The sequence below is a fragment of the Anas acuta genome, chromosome 5 (assembly GCF_963932015.1).
Source record: "Anas acuta chromosome 5, bAnaAcu1.1, whole genome shotgun sequence".
Classification (NCBI taxonomy): Eukaryota; Metazoa; Chordata; class Aves; order Anseriformes; family Anatidae; genus Anas; species Anas acuta.
The window spans coordinates 15,835,128-15,856,490 of NC_088983.1; the positions used below are offsets into that span (position 1 = coordinate 15,835,128).

At 35.1% G+C, this 21,363-nt stretch overlaps 1 protein-coding gene across 3 annotated transcripts in view; it reads right to left on the reverse strand.

Moving 5' to 3' along the window:
- PPP4R4 (protein phosphatase 4 regulatory subunit 4) overlaps positions 1–21,363 on the reverse strand; it is a 72,202-nt gene that overhangs the window by 36,464 nt on the left and 14,375 nt on the right. For all 3 annotated transcript variants that reach the window (XM_068682876.1, XM_068682875.1, XM_068682874.1), the window contains exons 3-6: positions 11,324–11,426; positions 3,552–3,699; positions 2,219–2,292; positions 92–198 (exon numbers count right to left, since the gene is read on the reverse strand). In XM_068682876.1, coding sequence (XP_068538977.1) covers positions 92–198; positions 2,219–2,292; positions 3,552–3,699; positions 11,324–11,426 — 432 coding nt within the window. The remainder of the gene's footprint in view (positions 1–91; positions 199–2,218; positions 2,293–3,551; positions 3,700–11,323; positions 11,427–21,363) is intronic.

Here is a 21,363-nt window from a genome sequence, read left to right on the forward strand (position 1 = left end):
AATCAAGTCTACTCTTGTGCCAACTTTTGTCTCTGAAAAAAGAAATACTGATATAAACCATGGAAAGAAAACACATGGACAGTCTACTCACATATGAGCTTCAAATTTGTAAGCTAATTTTCCCATGATTTTACAACTAACTAAGCGGGACTGAAGTGATTGAGAAATCTGTGCCTTGGAAACAAGTGGATTCAGGATCTATGTAAAGGAAAAGAGAAGAAATATCAGCAGTAAATAATGTATTCCCCTTCTTAAAAAAAAAATCCAGGAAAACATAACACAAATGTCACCCACTCCGTTCATGGAATTAAACAGTACTAAAAATAGTAATACATATGTACATTAATAGTCTACTGGAAACCTGCATTTAATATTCAGTGCTAATTATAGTGTATTAAATCAATATCTTGGCCCAAATAGCAGTTTGTGATTCACATCAGAGCCAGTTTTACATCTGTCTACTTGTGTCTTTATTTTGAGACTAAGTTGTATATGAACATTTATAGCTATTAGCTGGTAATTTTGACAAAAAAGAGAGAGAGAGAGAGAAGTTCTTTCTCGTGAGTTTTCCCAGGAAACACCATTTTTAATGTGAAGTTTTGAAGCAACAGTCCCTCTCATTTAAACATAATTTGGGGATCCGTAGGGAAAAAAAAAATCATTTCCATATAGATGCAGAAAAGCAGCATCTTAGCTGTGCTGTCATTTGTTGGATCACCTCTGTGGTGCCAGAAACAGAGAAAGGCCTGCAGAACTCCACTTTTAGATACCCTATTTTTTGCCCAGAAATATCAAAGAAATCCAGGTGCCAGACCAGGGAATACATTACAAAGAGGTTTCTCCTGAAGTCTGCTACAGTTCTTCACTCAGGAAGAACTTCACTTCTCTCTCAAAAAAGACTTTCCTGCCCTGTATATTATCCTAACAGTATTCTAAAAGCATTTCTCTCCTCTTACTAACCAAAATTTTGATGTGAGAGCATCTTTCCATTATAAGGACAAGTAGTTCACTTAGACTAGAATTAGTACAACAGGTATACTTCATAAACATTTCTTCAGTTATCTATAAAACTGTGTATTATTTACTTGGTCTTTGACTATGACAGCAAACACACCACATCTAGTAACTTAATAACTGATCTAGACAGTCTCTCCCATGAAGTGGCCATTGCCAGAGAGAAGATATTAGGCTAGGCTGACCTGTAGTCTGACCCAGCACACAATTCCTTACAACCTTGGAATCTAAGATTGTACTATGATTTTTACTTATTTACTAAAAAATAAACTACTAGAGTATTCCTAGTTTTCTGACATAAAGATCCTTCAAGTAACATAAAAGGCTGGTTTCAGCTGGTTTCTGTACAGTTGCTGAATCAACACTCCTTTATCAACTGTGATCTTCTCAAAACATTTTTGTGGAAGCATATAAATGTGTTACTATGTTCTAGTGAAAGATCAGAGTAAACTGATTCTGCAGAACTACATTCTGTTTAAATGGCATCTGCAAAGTTACATTACATCTAGATTTTGGAGCTGACTGTAGTTTGTTTTCACCTTTTAGAAGTTTATTTTTTAAACAGTGCTGGATTTCAATTACCCACTGATTTTAATCGGTATTTTTAAACTACAGAAATGTTTATATATTTGCATCTCTATATTGGACACAAAAATATCACTGTCTCAAAGCTTTTAAGCTTAACAGTAAAATATGAATTCTCAAAATAAAACCAAACAAACTAGCTGACAAAAAGGGAGACATTATTTTCTAGTTCCTCGCTCTTCCGAAAGCTACATGGTAAAGAATTAAGTGCTTGCAGGGCATTAGGTTTTTGGTACATCAAAAACAACTGAAGCACACAATGAAATGCATCTCTAGCATTCATTCCTATTTGGCAGAAATACAATACTTTTGTCCACTACAAAGAATGAGATACTATCCTGTAATCCAAAACAGGATATATGAAAACATGTTACTAAGACTACTAAGTGTAAGGGAAGTGTTAGAAAACACAGAGGATTCATTTGCTGAAGAATACTAAATCTTTCTACGGTGACCTTCCTGTCTTGCCTTAGCACATTCCCCTCTTACAGTATGTTCCATAAACACTACTGCTTTCACAGGCATAAAACTGCAACAAATCGTACTGATGTGAAATGAGCCTGGCAGGAAACGACAATCTTTTATTTGTTGCTATCATAAGTGGGGAGAATATTATTACCTCGTGTCTGATAGTCTCTTTGGGTAAAGCTTCTATTACAGCAAGAAGGGTTTCTAGCCATGCATTGCTGACACCTGTCAGAAAGAAATGGGTTATATGTTATGTTGCACATATAATGAGTATAACAAAACACCCGTCAGTTTTACAAAATTACTTCTCTCTTTTTCTATTCACCTCTTCAAGGAAATATATAATTAAAAGACATTAAATTAATATTCAAAACTTCAGACACTCATTAAAATGGGGCTTCATCAAAAAAAGTGTTACCAGCAGGTCAGTGGAGGTGATTCTTCCCCCCTACTCTGCTCTCTTGAGATCCCACCTGGAGTACTGTACTAAGCTCTGGGGTCCACAACATGGACCTGTTTGGGTGGGTCTTGAGTAGGGCCATGAGTACAATCAGAGAGCTGGAGCACCTCTCCTGTGAGGACAGGCTGAGTGAGTTGGGTTATTCAGCCTAGAGAACAGAAGGCTCCAGGAAGATTTTACCTTATCTAAAGGGGGCCTATAAGGAAGCTGAAGAGGGACTTTTTACAAAGGCATGTAGTGATAGGGTAAGCAGTAACAGTTTTAATCTGAAAGCAGGTAGATTTAGGTAAGGTATTAAGAACAAATTCTTCACTCAGAGGGTAATGAGGCACTGGCACAGGCTGCCCAGAGAAGCTGAGGATTCCCCATCCCTGGAGGTGCTCAGGGCCAGGCTGGATGGGGCTTTGGGCAACCTAGTCTGGTGCGAGGTGTCCCTGCCCACAGCAGAGGAGGGTGGAACTGGATGATCTTTAAGGTCCCTTCCAACCCAAATAATTTTGATTCTGTGATTAAGAAACAGAATAGGTGAGAACCAAATTCTGTCCCCATTACATTTGCCTTATTAATTCTTGTACAGGGAAATAATTACTCTGTTTAGAAAAGACAAATTTCTCATTTAGAAGCATAACCTTTTCTTATCCCCACTGAAATTTTCTAGTGTTACAAGAGGCCTTTATTTTTCTGTGTGTCCTAAAAATAGTGTCAAAGAAATTAAGAAAAACAAACCATTAAAGAAGAAACAACACTTCTCTCTCCATTTTCTTAGCCACTGAATTCTGATACTTTAACAGTAGCATGGACTCACTAACAAGTTTTAGTCTTTCAGAGTAAGTGCTTTTGATTGTTTCAATCAATATGAAGAACTATTAAATATCAGTATGTACACGGTCAGCATGCAAAAATCTTTTATTTCATACAAGTCTAGATATAAAGTCACTTACTGCTTTACACAGTACTGTACTGTCACTAAGGAAACAAAACATACAGAAATACTCAGTCATCAGCGTAGTTGTACAGCCCTGACCTGCATCTCTGTGTTCCAGGTTCTGGAGAATGATGTGTAGGAAGGAGTGGGAGTATGTATGAATGGACACCGACTCATCTTGCAGAACAGTCAAAAATGAAACAGCAGCTGTTAACTGCATTTCCACTCCTGCAACATGCAGCACCTCCTGTATAATCAGACATTATATCGATTTAGAACATGAGGCAGAACTGTACTGAAAAAACATTCAAATTTTTACATTCAGTTTTAAGAATGAGCATGCAATGACCTTGGTAAACTACAAAATTGGTTGTAAACTTATTTTCCCCTAACAGTAGTTAATAGTGGATATTCAGATCTCTGATACTATAAAATGAACTTTTAAAGAAAAATAAAGTTAACTATATTTTCTCTGACTTTCAATTTCATCAATGTATATGTGTGGATGCTTCTACTTTACAAAATGAGATGCAGAAAACAGGCCAGATAACAATTGCACTTCTGCTTCTGTTTGTGCATATGAATTAAAAAATATATTTCATTCATTCAGTGAGCAATACTAAAATAATGGAAGGTAATTCAAATTTCCTTCCTTGCCAGTTCACATGAAGCACAAATGAAAATGTAAATATAGTGATCATCTTAAAAACAGAGCAAGACGTACCATGGTATTCACTCAGGTAACCTGGCATTTACTAGCACTTGGCTTTAACATTTAAGAAATGTAACTATTAGGTTGTCTTTAAAAGCATCACTTCAAAAAATAAACATACAAAATATGGAAATGAAATATTACTGAAGTTCTGGAATGAAACAAAAAGCAACTTTAAATTTCAGATTTGTTCACATCCCAAAAAGCTTGCAGAATACAATCTAGGACATAGTGTTCATTTTAAGTATGTACACATCTATCAGCTGCATGAAAATTTCATTAGTTTACTTCTCTAAATGTATGATTCTACTAAAACATTACAATCATTTTACAAGTGATTCCAAACTCTGTATCAGCTTAAATGCCTGTATTACGTATTCATCATTCTGTATATTTTGTTTCTGCTTTTTTGTAATGTGCTTGAAATAAAGTGCTTTCTCAGATCACATACTAAAAATCAACTATAAACTGATTCTTATGTAAAGAAAAATGCATGTAAACCAAATTAGAAAACATGTTATACACCTAAGCATTATATAGAATTATGCTGAGAATGTACAGTTTACAGAGAACACCTGAGAAATGATTTAGATTTTCCTTACTTCAGAGTAGAACAACAAAGTTTTCATTACAGAAATGCCAACCAGTTTGTGTATGCAAATGTGCAGCAAAGCCTAATTTTTCATTTATCTAATTTCAGATAAAATCATTATTTATATCTCAATAACTATTTTTTTTATATATATTTCTGAATATTTGTAACAGCATTCCCACCACAAAAATGACGAAAAGAAACAGCATTGTGCACCTTACCAAAGTGAGATAAAATGTTTGCATTCAATAGCCATGGAAACCACCCTCTTGTTATCTCCACAGACTGCCTGTCCTTGCTCCTCTCCTGCTATTACTAAAGCCATAGCTAAGAATAAGACCACATATGAATTTTGTAATAAAAAATGTGGCTGGGACCAGTGCATACTGTTCTGGGATTTTGGTTTACACTTGTTCAAAAACACCCCCAAAATAACCAAAAGAACTATCACTCACACTGTGGATGCTGAGACCTCACTGTAGATCAATCAGACCGTAATCGAGCTGCACTCCAGTTATGGACATACTCACTTTGCATTCAATGCAAACAGGTTTACTTACTATCAAATCAAGTTTCCAAACAGTCTCCTCCACAGATTCGTACAACTCTAGATAATCATGCACAAGAAAATATTCTTTGGATGCGTCTCCTCATAGACCTCAGAAGACATCAAATTGTAATTTTCTAGACTGCTTACATATCTGCCTGCATTGACGTTTGCACTCAGAACTATAAAGATCCACCTACAAAGCTGTATGGGTCTCCCCTTCTTATTTCAGCCACACTGAACTCAAGCTGGATGACTTAAATATACTTCATATAAATGTATTTCTTTAGAAAGTAGTGTATTTTTCTACACATGGAATCTCCAAAGCTTCCCGCTCTGGAGGAAAAAAAATAATAAAAAAAATAGTTTTCCTGTCTTTCCTACTCAGACAAGTGCATTTAAAGGAATTTAAGGGTACTAACATATTCTTGAATTTTCCTGAAGTCTAGAAGTTAAATTCAGGCATCAAAACTTGGAAAATTTAGAAAGCATGACTTATTCCCTTAATCAGAAAACAGAAAATTAACTAGTTTAATGTGTTTTATGTCCTGCAGCAACAGAATCCTCCTGAAAGAAAGCTGTAAGTAGAAACACAGTCTGTCATTTTAGTAACCGTGGTGACATGACAGAAGTTTTCATTTAGGACTCAAAATACACATCAAAAAAGGAGAACTAAAGAAGATACAATGAGAATGGACCTTAAAATAGGTATAATAATAGGGTGAAAATCACCCCACGTCTTCCTAAACTATGAAATCAATGAGGAAAAAAGAAAAGCTTTCAAGGGGAGACTGATATATCAGGAAAATCAGTAACAGTTAAATGAGTCTGGAACTAATCACACAGCTTTGAATAAGGCTTGATTTATATACTTCAACAGGAGTAGCTACAGTTTTCTGCAGTTACAGAATGTGGAAAAATCAGATAAAAACCTAAAACCAGACAGACACCTAAAATCAGATAGACGCTTGAAATCTCCCTCCACTGCTTCTGGTGGCAGCGGCCATGGACAGAAAATGCTAAACCTGCTTGCGACTTTCAAGATTCATTGCTAAACCAATGACTTTCAAGATACATGAGGAGATGCATGTAGAAACCCAGAGTGGGAACTTCTATGCAAAAGAACCGATATAAGGATGCCACTTAATTTTAACCATATAATTTAAAAGATATTTCATAATCTCATTCCTTTTTTAGCATCTAAATGAGATATATTTGTTTTATTACCATAACTACAACACTGATACTAAATTTAATCATTAGATCTTCTATGTTTAATTCAGTGTTATTTTATTATTTTATTCTGCATATCTCATATTATCTTCTGCATATATATTCTTATTTCATTCTGCATATATCAGACCTAAAACAATTATGTCAAATATAGGAAGAGTCTTTGGTATCATTTTAATTGTTTTTTGAAGAAAGATAAGAAATTTGCATATATATGTTATTTTTTTATTTACAAAAGTAACCAGGTTAATAATTTCCCACAAATGAAATTGAAATTTGTAATCCAGACAGCCAGAACATTTGTTGCATTTATTTCTGCCTGAATCTGTTTTATTCTCAGCTCTAATAAAAGCAGTATTTTTGCTTTTGTGTTTCTGCAAATACACTACAGAAGTATTGTTTTTCCTATCCAATTACGTGGTGACAATACTTTCAGATAAACACGACCCTGAAACTACTTTATAACTCATTTTTCACATGCAAATTTGAATTTACAAATTATTTTTCCCAATCTACAGTTGTGAAACCAATTGCAGCAATTTAAGTCAGCTTAGATCCTTGCAATGCCAGACTACATTTGCAGGACTGTAACTGCAGTTGAGTAGTTGGCTATGCCTTTGTAAACTATACAGTTTCCATTTAATGGTCAGGACTATTTCTCCAATAAAAACTAGGATAAGAGGAAAAAAAAAAAAAGTCAAGTGGCTAATGATGTCAAATACTATTTTGCAGTCAAAGACACTGAAGTACATGTTAAAAATACAGTAAACGTGCGTACAACTGTTCTATTACCAATAATAAATATTAGATAACAAAATACCATTGAAGAATGGTGATACCACTGAAGAATAGTAAGAGTATATCCGCAGAAATAAATTTACCACATATATATATATATGAAAGTTTTAATTTATAAGGTTTAAAGCTAAAAGGTACACTTAGATTTAGACTGACTGTCTATAAACCAGAAGCCACTATATTTCACTCTTTCACCTCTGCCTTGAGCCCATTAACTTAAATGTCATTTAATTTATCATCTAGAAAGGCATTCAGTTTGGATTTAAAAGACACTGCAAGATGAAAAATCCACCACTTCTCTCAGTTAGTATGTTAAAGATTGATCGTATTTATTATTAATAACGTCTGCTTCATTCTAATTTTTCTGTCTTCAATTCCTAACTCTTATTTCTTCGTATACTGTTTCCAGTTAAATGGCTTTTATTATTATGCAAGAAGATACTTTTACAAAGTAATTAAGTGCCTCCTGATCTGAATAAGCTAATCTCTAACTCCCAGTGTACTCCCAGATATTTTCCAGGCCCCAGGCCTCGATCATGCTAATGATCATCCTTTTAAATTTTTCTCCATTCCTGTATAAAAAATAAGACTAGAACGAAAAACTGTATTCCTATGTTAGACATTTTATTAAAGAGAGAGAGGCAAATTCTACCATTTCTCCAGTTATTTCCTGTTCATACATAATTATTTTGTTGCAGAATGAAAGCAGAATTTTCATTTCCAACAGCTTATTTATTTCAATTCTTAAATTATAACAACAAAAAAAAAATCCTTTATATCAATATATAAAAATATCAGAGTTTAGTAATACTTAAGAAACATAGCCTGAAAACGGCTTTGATGGAAACACATCAACACTGCAACACCTGACATACTAAGTTAAAAAAAAAATCACCAGTTTCTTCTGTTTCTTGTTACTCCCTCATTTCAGAAGTATTCTGCTCTCAAAGTAGAAAGACCAGTGACAAAAATTGATTCAGTATTTTAAATAGAAAATTTTAAAAAAGATTTTCTTGAAGCCAGTAGGTTGGTTTAGGAAAGAATGCATTATGGTATGTCAGAATAACATGTAGTAGTAACTGCAGAAACTTGGTGTAAGTTAAAAGGCTTTCAATTACTTTGGAACTTCAAGTCACTCTTTTACTCAAAGCATTATATATATATAAATATTTTTTAAAATAGTGTCTATTGGCCTACATTTTATAGCACAGAACATGTCAACCAGAAGTAGTCAATGTTTTTAAACAATCTGTCAGTTCTGAGGACAGCTACTTCTTGGCCATTTGCTGAATTTAAGTAATCACATCAAAGCTGGAACAGATCCTCTTAAGAATTAGAAGTCTCCTGGAGTCACAGAAGTCTCAGGAAATATTACAAAGTTGAAAGGTGATGTCTGATATTCACAGAATCACCTCCTACAAGCTGCTGGTGATATCCTGCCTAATGCAGCCCAGTATATCATTAGCCTTTTTTTGCAGCAGGGGGCATATTGCTGGCTCATGTTCAACATGGTGTCCACCTGGACCACCGGGTCCTTTTCTGCAAAGCAACTTTCCAGCTGGGTAGCCCCCAGTATATATTGGTGCATGGAATATTGCTGAGTACATCTACAATGCAGAACCTAAGGCCCTCCTGCTGAAAAGTATGTGGTAGGGCTTCCATTTAAGTATCCTACAGAAAAGTATTTGCTATATAATCATACTGAGGGCTACATACATATTTGTTCCTCACCTCTTATGCTATCAATTCATAACAAATGAGCAAAATATAATTTATTACATTTAAACACTTTTACAAACATTGACCTATCTCCCCAGCACAAGCAGCCTCTCCTCTTTATTGATGACTTGGATGAGGGAATTGAGGGCTCCCTCAGTAAGTTTGCAGGTGATACCAAGCTGGGGGGAAGTGTTGATTTGCCGGAGGTTAGGAAGGCGCTGCAGAGGGATCTGGACAGGATGCATCAATGGGCAAAGGCCAATGGGACATGTTTCAACAGGTGACATCGATGGTACACTGATGGTTGGACCAGATGATCTTGGAGGTCTTTTCCAACCTTAACAATTCTATGATTTTTTTTCTATGATTTCTTTTAGGAAACAGAGAATTCCACAGGCAATAAGAAACGCACCAAATTATTTTTCAGAGTACGATTTTTTTTATTATTATATTAATATAATAAGGTAGCTGGCTTAATAATAGTAATTATTTTTTAAAAGCTGAGATATAGATATCCACACAGCTTATCAATAAAAGAAACAATTAATTTCTTCAAAATTTCAGCAAAGAAAACAATGAAATATAAATGAGAATTTCCAGGAACAAACAAATACCATTTTCACATGGGCCCACTTTGAAATTTATTAATCATCTCCTCAACAGACAGGAAACTAATGTAAGCATGTGACTCAGCCATGTCACCTTTGTTACTAATATAATTATATTCTTTCCTACATCTGGCAGTGAGAATCCGATACAGACACAGCAAGAAAACTCACAGCAGCTACTACAGAAGACTGTTTTTCTTCTTATCCCTAAAGTGCTTCAGAGAAAGAGGACAAGAATATAACTCAAGCTTTCAGTTCTACATATTGAAAATTTTCAGACTGATACTTGAATCAGTAACTAGCTAAACTCTTTCCATCTTTTTGAAGTGATCTAAATACTCTTCTCAGCCATTGGCTGTTTGCAACAAGAAAATTACATTCCTGTTGGCAAACTGTATAAAAAGGGGTATGAATTTTAAATTCATATGGGGAAAAACCCAAACTTCTACAAAGTGGCTAGTAAAATCATGACTGAATTGCATTACTGGAAATGTCAACAGCTTCTCTAAAAATGTACGGGGATGATCAGTCTGTCCATAAAGATATGAAGGCAACTCAGAGCTTTAAAAATACAATTTCTGCAAGCAATCCTGTTATTTTCTACCTCCTTTACCATATAGAGCATATGTATTCACCTGAACAGCTACTAACAAACACAGTGATTTTTTAGCTGATAATTTGTGTAAATTAGAAAAAGACTCAAATCGAAGTGATCTGTTGCGTTAGACTAGGCCACAGATTGTTCTAAATCAAAACACTGATTTAATCACATAAAAAATGTTAGTGGTACCAACAGAAGACTGACAATACCCTGATCAAATGAAAAAAACACTCAGCAATTTGTTGTTATAAAAATAAATTTTCAGATATTTTGATACCCAAAAATAATATATTTTCCACTTTGCTGATAGTCTTAAAATCACTGGAAATCAGGCATGCTAACATATTTGAAATCTTAATTCCTGCTGTAGCCTTACATACCTTCAGAATTAGGCTTTGCATTTGACTTGATATACCTAAAAGGAATTAATGTCTGTTTAGTCATGCAGTCTTATTTGGTTGAAGTTGCTCCTAAAACCACATCTTAAATTAACTTTGTAATTTCTTCTAGGCTACATCAACCCATGGGTCACACCTGGGGCCGAGTATAAATACAGAGATATTTTTGTTTCTTAAGATATCCTTTATCCAAATAAATACATGCATAAAAATATTGTTTTAACATTGCATTGATAGCATGTGTTTATCACAGCTAGAAGTGACTTACTAAAAATTTGGAGGGTAGTAAATGAATTTTAGGACAGCTAAAAGCAAAGTGTTTTCGGGATTGCTGCATGAAAATCTTAAACGTTCGGATGGGAGGAGATTGAGAATGTCAAAATGAACCATTATGACTGGCTGGTCATCAAAAGGAGTTCTCAAAAAGCTGTCAAAACATTGGTAACTCTTTAGAATACGTAAACATGATTACTTCTGCTTTCTTTAACTGATGTAACACTTTTCAAAACTACATAAATTCAGTCAATTAACGTCGAAGATCTGCTTGACATACCTCTCCTAATGAGCAAGTCTGCAACAAAAATGTTTAATTTTTTTTACCCTTTTAAAGTACCTGGACTAGCAGAAAAAGATGCATTCAAACCTCACCACACACAAACTTACTCGTATTTTTGGTAAAACACGACGAAGTGTTTCTGCAGGATTCTGTCGCATCAGAACTGGAAGATTTGCCACCACACTTGTTCCTTGGATATCCTGGCCAGAACTTACAAAAAGATATGCAAACAACATATTACTATCTAAGATGATTACAAGATCACAATTTTCATTTTAAAAAAATGAAAAAAAGCCCCTTGCTCACCCCACACAGGTTAGTAAGTCTAAAGAAGCATCACAACTTTTATATAATAAGCAGTAGAAAACAGTATTAAAAGCATATCAAACATAAAAAAGCTGTTATGTATCATTTCTAGTATGGAATGTTCTAAAATATACATAAAAAAAGTTCTATTTCAAACTGGATGATCAAAGCAGTGATTTTGTGCAATCTCTTCTATTATATAAATATAGGTGATAAAGCATAGGAAGAGAGTAGATGGAAGAAATAAATGAAAACTACTCAACATGTAACAGGAACCTGTGATTTTTGCTTTTCTGAGGGAAAATAATCAGCTGTATGTCCAATGTGATTAAAGATGCATGCAAAAGCTTGATTAGTTTATAGATCCTTTGTTTTTCTTATCCTGTGTCTCTTGGTAGTATCCTCTAATTGAAAGAGAAATAGAAAAGAGAAAAGAAAAAAAGAGAAAGAAAAAGAGAGAGATGGGTGGGTAGGTAACAATGAGGAAAAAGCATGAGATGAGAATAAAAACTATGCAAGCTCACACACTTCCAAAACAGAATCAGAAGAGAAAGGATCAAGTATTCCCAGGTGCCAAAATTAACACTAAAGCTAAATATCAAAACATTTTTTCCTGTTTAAATGCATAAAATCTGTTTTTCTAAACAAAATCAAATTTGTTCCAACAGCAAAGCTCTTCTTTAAATAAGCATGTCACACTCAACTGTACACACACAAGCATTTTAGTGTTCAATATGATCATACGTACATTTATAAAATGAAATTCATAGTAAAACTACATTTAAATACTTCCATATACCACTCCCTATCCTGCGGTCTTTCCAAGTTGTCTTAGTGGAACATATGAGCTCAAGAGGGGAACAAGCACACAAATGGGTCACAAGAGAGTAGATTTACAGAACAACTTCCCAGTTTTGTCCTGCCACTGAAGTACATTAGGCAATTCATAGTTAAGATGCAAACCTTTGTGCAGCATTTAAAGCTAACAAAATCTTCACACATTCCACTAATGCTCTAAATCATCCTCAACATTTATGTCTTTCAGAAGATCAGCTGAAATTATAGTTATTTACAGGTACCGTCAAGCAGGCCAATTTAAATCTATTTTGTTAAATGCATGTAAATACACTTTTACAAACAAGAATATATTTGTATAATAAGCAAGAAGCTTTGGTTAAAATCAATACAGACTAGAATATCCTAACATTAATATTTTCATGTCCTACTAGATTTTTTCTTTGCATTCTATAATTTTCAAATGAAAATATTTAACAATTAGTTAGCATCAACATTAACTTAATTGTGTTTAGATTAAGAAAGAGCATTCTTCACTGTCCTTGCAAAGACAGTTTCCTGTCTAAGACTAGGAGCATGTTTTGGAAGATTAAGTACAGGCTGGAAGGCAGGAATTCCAGAACTCAAATCCTCATTTGGTCTGTGTGAGGTGGAAAGTCACACACACAACAGTTCAGTTTTGTGCTAGGTGTCCATTCTGCAGATGGGTGTGATTACAGAACTCACCCCCTGCAAACAATCACACTGTGTAAGGTTCTTAACCTGTGAAAACCTCTGCCCCAACAAAAACCTCCTCTTCCATAAAGTGTAATCCTGGCATTGCCTTTATGTCTCATTTTTTGTACAGAGTAACTTGAAAGCATGTGTCTAAAGCATACATGATGGAATTAAACTAACTTTACATTGTGCATGTCTACCTCTGCGATAATTTCCCTTAAAAATTAATGAAGAGAAATAAGAATGAATAAGGAGCAATTTATTTCAGCCTAAATAAATGGGCCATGCCCCTGGTCTACCTGTTTTCTTCTACCACCTATAAGCACAGACACAAACCCTAGCTCTCCTGTGTGCATCTGCATGGTGAGCAAATGATCCTGCACACAGAAACCCATTACAAACCTTAGTCCTAGAGGTATTCATGTTTGTGCTGAGCTTCACCACTGGGAGAGGTCCCATTGATTTTTCACACAGTAATATATAGCACCTTCAGAGATCTTTGCCTGACTATAGCAGCTAACAAACATGATGCTATATAACAGCTAATTGATTGATCATCCCCACTTCTCTGAGCTCAAAAGCAACCAAGAAGGGTCTCTCAGGAACTCAGTCATGGTAATTACTGTGTTGTAAAAGGGAGCTACATGCCAGGAATCCCAGGAATCAGTATTCTTGTCTTTTATTTTTGGACCGTACAAATCTTAAATATTACAAAGATAAAAACCCAAATGGAAGAGTTATCATGAATTCTAATATGAGTAACAAGTGAGCAGGAAGCTGTGACCACAGCACTAAGGTTATCAGACGTGCTGTAACCAGGGTTGCAATATTCTGACCTTCTAGCAGAATTTGGGAGTCATTCAAGAGTAGGCTCTCCACATTTATTGTATCTGTATTCTTGTAATAAAAAGCAAGCAAAAATTGCAGCTGGAGAAAGAGGTCAACACAGATGAAAAATTGACTATGTATGTTACTGCACAAAGCTGAGAACTATGTTTGTATCAGCAGAAGCATAAAAATATTCTTTTCCAATACATATGTCTATTTCAGATTTTCATAAATTACTTCTCTTTGTCAGAGACAACGTGATCTGAAGAAAGGTTAATAAAGTCAGGGTCAGGAGATCCTGAGTTCCAGTTCTGTCCATACCACTGATTTTCCATGTGGTTTTAATACCAGATCATTTAATTGAAGAATCTCAACTTTAGTTTCTCTTCCCTCGTTTTCCATTTTCTTCACAGCAGTAGCTGTGAAAGCAGTAACAATGTTAATTTAAAATATATTTTTTTTACAACTCAGTGTCATGCAAAGTTTCTCACTCTTCTGAACTTTCAGAAAATTATACTACAATACTTAAAAGGTAGACTGAAATTCACCATACCAGAACACAGTAACAAAAATATTAATAAACAAAGTTCAGCAACCTGAAAACAAAACAAACTTCAGATACATAATTTCAAGCTCAAGGAAAGACTTCACAAGGTATAAACAATTAACATGTCCTACATTTTTGAATAGGAGGTTATCTTTTTCTCCCGCTATCTACCTTGCTTTTGCAATAAAGAATATGACTATTACAATAACGCATTTTTTTCTAATATTGAATTTTTATTTAATACAGTGCATATTCTAACTGAAAAAAAAGATTATCAGCATTTCTGTTTTTTAATGCTCTGTTCAGACTACCACTGATTTAAGCTGATGTGGTTTTCTTGAGAAGTAGAAGGAGTCAATTTAATGGCTGGTTACCACACACACCACTACATATTTTTAAATGTTGTCTGTAAACACAAAACTGTTGACAAGTTTTGACAGGGCAAAGCTACACCAAAGACATTTTTAACACCATTCAAAAACAGCGATAATGGGTAAAAGTACAGATTTTTAGACTGATTTTAATATTAGGATGCCTGCAATCTTATTTGGAAAACATGTACGAGTTCTCTCCATAAAACCATGTCTCCCTGTAACATCTAAACTCAGTGAAAGAACAGCATTGTGCCAGCCACTGAAAATGGATTTAACTTAGTTAATAACTGGTCTATTTACAGCTTGCATTATTTTTGCATTATTCAAAGCCATTTTATTATCTAATTGAATGCAATGAATATTAAAGCTTTTCATGCTTATGGCAAATTTCTGAGTATTACATACTAATTCCAACAAAGCTTTAAAGCAGAATTGGGAAATCTACAGCCCCCAAAGTGGAAAATGGTCCCAGGGTAGATGAGGTCCACACCTCCTTACCCAACACCTTCTTACAATACAGCTTGCTATCTCTGCAAGGAAAAGATGTATACCTTTGTGTCATCCAGTAATAATAATGCAAGAGGTCAAAGTAACTTGGAGAAGCTATGATGTTTTATTTTGAATAATTTATTCACTGTGTATCAAGGTGAAAGAAATCCTAACCACTAAAAAAAAAAAATGCAATCAACTTCACCCAACAGAAATGTAAAGAAAAGGGCAGTGTTCCCCTTTAAAGCCGAAATGCTTAGTATCTGGCTTGCTGCCAATTAAGAATGTGAAGCAGGAGGCATTTCAACACCTACACAGCCTGTAATTTTCCAACTGCAGATTTTTCTTCTATTTCCACCAAAGAGGCTGCACCATAGATTCCCTTTCCTTTTAAATATTAAAGCCCTCAGGATTAAAGCGAATTATTGCTAAACACTCAGATTAAGACGTTTTTGTGCTAGTAAATCCATGAAAATAAATACCAAATAGTTATTCTCTTCAGTCACAGTATGCTTAATGCTCTGAAGGTGCTATTCCTTCATTAACAGTGCTAAGTATAGAACTCCAACAGAGACCTATACTTAGATGCAATTTAGCTCCATCTCTTTTGTGCAAGCAACATCCATACATATAATTTAAAGATAAAACTTCAGGACTCATCTTCTGAGTTCATCCTAGATGAGATCCCAGTGATTTAAGATGCTGGGAATCCTCAACCCAGGAGGAAAAAAGCTCTGCCACCCGAATGCTTCTGTCCTAATTCTCACCATCTCTGCAACGCCAGCTGCTCGCTGCAAGCCGCTGGTACCAGAGCTCCTCTAACCATGAGGTTCGTTACAGACATGATACTTCTCAAGAGTAAAGGCAGCACTAGGCCTCATCCTCCAGCTCCTGTGATCACTTTTGCTTGTCTTTTTCTACCCTCATAAGACGTGAGACTGCCTTGATATTGGAGCAAATCTTCCTACAGATCTATTTACCAGCATATGAAGGAAAAAAAAGGTGACTGGGAGTAGTCAGCATGGATTTGTTATGGGGAAATGAGACCCAACCAGCCTGGAAGCCTTCTAAAATGAGATGACTGACCTGGATGCTATCTTATTTTAGCAAGGCTTTTGGAACCAGATCCCATAATCAGTTCACAGATAAAATGATGGAAGTACAAGTGAAATAAATGGAAAGCGATGCGGACTGAAAACTGCATGAATTATCAAGTGTAAATGGTTGCACTCAGTGGCATGGCAGCCAGCTGGAAGCCAGCCACTGGTGGGTTACCTCAGGGGTCCACACCAAGGCCAAAACCATTCAACATCTTCCATAATGACCTGGATGATGCAACTGAGTGCACTCTCAGGCAATATGTATATGACACAAAACCAGTAGCGGGTGGCACACCAGATGGCTGTGCTACTTCAATGTGCTGCAGAAATGGACCAACAGGATCTTACAAAGTTCTGCAATGGGAAATGCAAGTCCTGCAGCTACGTGGGATAACCCCATGCACCAGTAGAGGCTGGGGTCCATCGGCTGGAACATAGCTTGAGACTCACATGTCATCTTCTGACAATGGATGACGAGTTGACCAGGAGCCAGCAACACACGTTTGTGGCAAAGAAAGCCGACAGCAACCTGGGCTGCATTAGGAAGAGCATCGCCATCAAGTCAAGGGAGGTGCTAATTCCTCTCTTTTCAAAAGAAACTCATAGACAGACTGGAGCTAGCACAGTGAAGGCCCCATAAAATGGTTAAGAGATTACAGCATCTAATATCTGAGAAACTTAGCAGGGATTTTTAATCTCCAGCTGAGAAAGCTTTGGGTCTTATTCATCATTTATACATGTCTGAAGTGAGGGAGTAAAGGAGATGGAGGTAGGTTCTTCTCAGTGGGGCCCAGTGATGGAATAAGAGGTGATGGGCACAAACTGAAATATAGGACATTACACTTAAGCCTTAAAAAAAACATATAAATTCAAAATCAGAGTGCTCAAACATTCGAACGGGGTGCCAGAACATACAGTGGAATCTCTATTCTTAGATACGCTCAAAATCCCAAGGACACAACAAAGCAGTAAATATATCGTTCTAATTGACCCAGCTTTGAGCAGGGAGGTGTACTGGATGATCTCCACAGGTCCCTTCCAACCACATCGGTAGGGCCTGTGATTCTATGATTATATTCAGGACAGGTGTTTCCCAGTTTACAAACTCTTAGCCAAGCTCAGGGTAGATAATTACATTTCTTATATTTCAAATAAGTATTTACAATAAAGGCTTAAAAGGTCCAATTTGTATTTAATTTAAAAAAAAAACATTCTGCAAAATAATAGAAAAAATAAAGGTCTGTAGGTACTCAGTTAGGAACGTTTGTATCTGGAAAGGAAATGAAAGAGTACAGCTTCTTCTACAGCATGAACAAAGATTAGCCACTGAATGTTCCCCAGAGGAATGTTACCACAAAGGAGTTTCTAAAGGAGAAGATAGATGTAAATCTTTCGTTTTTTCTTCTTTGTTGGCTCTAGCCTGCAAAACACAATGACACGAGCAGAACACAGCACTGCAGGGAAGACTGAGGTACAATATTAGTTTACCCACGCTCAAAGTAAAGCACTGTCTTTATGAACTGACTTCTGTGTACTGCTGTAGCTAACTGTATCATTCAACAAAAATGGTTTGCTAAATAGTCATCATTGAATCAACTACTGAAGTCTGTATTTTGCATAATTTACTTTTACAAACCTAGAAGTTCTGATGCATGGGATTGAAGTGCTAACCCATCACCCCACAAGTGATATTATTTTCAGTTCAAGATTCATAAATGTTTTGTGTGCCTGCATTTGTTGAAAACAAAAAAGTTTGCCAACTTCAATGAGTGAGGCATGAGCATAACATGAGAACAATCTTCAAAATGTTATTCTTAGTTTTCACAAAATGTATATACTTTGGTGGACCGTGAAAGTACAAAGTACCTTAATTCACCTGCAGACTTCAGCTACCTAGAAATTTCAGTTTTTCTTAGATTTGATATGGATCACGTCTACAAAATTTCTACTTACAGGATCTAACCCATTTCAGAGTTATTCAATATCACTTCTTCTTCTACAATTTCTTTTATCCTGTAGAATATAATGGTTACCAAGGCACACTAGATATCAAGATAAATATTCGTCAGTAACATAAAGGTGCCTGGACCATGAGATATACTTAAAGAATCTTCTCTATTTGTATTGTGAAGATTTTTATACAGCGATCTTTCCTATGCAGAAGGGGAGAGATAGACTTAACTAAGTCCTTAATTAAGGACTACTCTTGCTGACTAAAAACTAATGCTTCTACAAGTTTTTACAAATTTTCTACAAATTTTAAAATTTTGTCTTTGATTGTTAAGTTTCAGGGGTTTATAAAGCAGAAAAGTGTCCCAAAATCAAAAATATTTAAAAAATATTTTATTTCAAGAAGAATGCTCATATACTCTGGTATTTTGTGTAATCCTTTCTTAACACTGGTGTAAAACATACGTGAAATGCAGTAATCTTCTTTTAAATTCATGTTATCTACACTCACATTTCAAGCATACCTCTGTAAGCATAAATTATGAGTGCCTAAACATCTATTTGACATATATTGTGTTAAGTATATAATAAACAGACCCAGTTCCACAAAAGGATCTGTCATTTTATTAAAATAACTTTCTTTCAGAGCTATGGTTGAATAAAGATTTAGAAGCACAAGTTGTAGAAATATTAACAGTTTTGAACTTATATATATATATATATATATAAATTGCAAAGGAAATTTTATAGACAATGTAAGTGCTGCAAAATTGTTTGTACATTATCCCCTACCATGCTGCAAGTGACAAATAAAGAGTATCCAGAATCAAAAAAAAGCACTTATCACTCGAAACTATAAAGATATTTGAGATATCTTTTTTAAAGACAGTTATCAGATTTATCAAGTTGCTTACATTTCTGACACAGTACAGGTTTAAGAATAGATGCTTTCTTTTCAAAAAAAACCCTTCATGTAAGAAAAGAAAAGCATTGCTCATTCATACATACTTAATTCCAAATCTATGTATCATATTAACTATTTTATATGTTTATTATGTATCTTATGTATTAAAATACAATACTGAGGCTCCTAAGCCACATGTTGCACTTTTTTCTCTCTCAGAACAACTTTTCAGGGTCACAGTTAGCTGGGTACAGCACGTAACAACCTCAAAACTAATTTAAGTTGTCCTAGAAGCCAATGGCCTTTTTCTGTGTGTAATTATACCTGGTAACATTTGTGTACCCCATCCTTCAATATACATGAAATTTAGGCTACTCTGTAATATTCTAGAGTAGGGATATAAACCAGGCTGTAACTAAGCCCAAGGCTGAACTGGCCAAAGTAGCACCGAGCAGCTTTTCCCATCAACTGTCCTGTCCCATTACCAGCCTTGCCAGGTCAAACAGAAAAAACTTGCATTTTCAGGCTTCTATAACTTCACTGAAAACAAGATTAATCCAAAAATGTAGTACCTGATTAATACTCATTTTAAATGAATTCGGATGTCCTGATAATATCCCAGTATGACCATCTCCTTATAGATGGTATTCTTAAGAGTTTTCTATTAAAAATCAAATTTTTCAAAACCACTTTTTCATTATCTTCTACTTCAGAACAATGTACCCTTGGTCATTTTAAAGCATATCTGAATCTGATCTTCATACATTATCCGAACACACACCACTACATATGAAACTTCTCGAACAATTAAAATAAGAACAGAAATCCCCTATTTAGCTCCACAGTACTTTTGTATTCATACAAACGCTGTTTACCAGAATCAGTTTAGTCAGCTGAAGTTTGTTTGCTGAATAATTGTCATAGAAATAAAGGATTTATAATTCATACAGTCTTTTCTCTTCCTAAGACAACAAAAATGTACTATAATGTTACAACAACTTCACTCTTCCTAATATTACCAGCTTTTAGTAATCAGTGTCTAAACTCGCAGTGAGGATACATTAAGCTTTTCTGCTTTGAACTTTAAGAAAAGTTTCAGGAATATAAGCAGTACCTCAAAAGAACATGTTTTCTGTACCAAATATTAGCCTATTATCAATATTACTATCTCCTAAAAGGTGATTTCCTCCTCCTTAGGTGACTCGTAACACATATTGCATTGCGTATGGTCTCTGGGTAGAACATCCACCTTGGTGGTTTTTATTTTGAGTCTAAATTTGAAAAATAAAACCAGCCTCTTCACTCCATGATCAAGATAATGCAATCTCCAGTCCCTGGATGATGTAACAAAAATGAGCTAGTAGTTGATACTATTCTTCCCTCTGCCCAGTCCTCATCCACTCACTCATAATTTACAATTTTCACTTTCAGCAAGAATTGCCATTCCACACTATGTACTATATGATATATGGACTCTCCTGAAAAAGTGCAAGGTCTGTAATTCTTCTGCACAGGAAGTGAGGGGAAAAAATTACACATGCTAACCAAAGTATTTTACCCTTCTAAAGGTAAATTATTTCTGCTGACCTAAATTTATCTTATAGTTTAATTCAGGCACAGGATGTCTTTTCATTCTCCAACCTTATTTGTTGTATCACTATTTCATCCACAGAGACAGCTGTTTGTGGTATGAAAGGGGCAAACACCTCACATGACCCAGCAAGTACTAAAGTCTACATAGTCTTCAGCTTATGAATCATTTACTTGAGGGGCATTATACACAACAGTCCCAAAAGCTTTATTACTTATCTGTGTGTCTGTTTATCATGCATACTCATCCTTGCTGAGCATAACATATTCCATCTTTTATCACTTCTACATTGTTTTTTAAAGAGCATCCCTAATCTAGCACTTGTGGAAGCTGATGACGATCTTGTCATAAATATTTAAATATAAAGATACTCTTTTCTAGATCAAGAACATTTCAACCTCTCCTTTAGAAAATGGACTTGCAGTTCTAAAAAAGAGTTCTTTATTTTTTCAAGATATACTGATTGATCTAACAGAAGATATCACTCCCTTTCACCTTATCCCTTGCAATGAGTCTCTCCAAACATTTATTTAAAAACTAATTCTG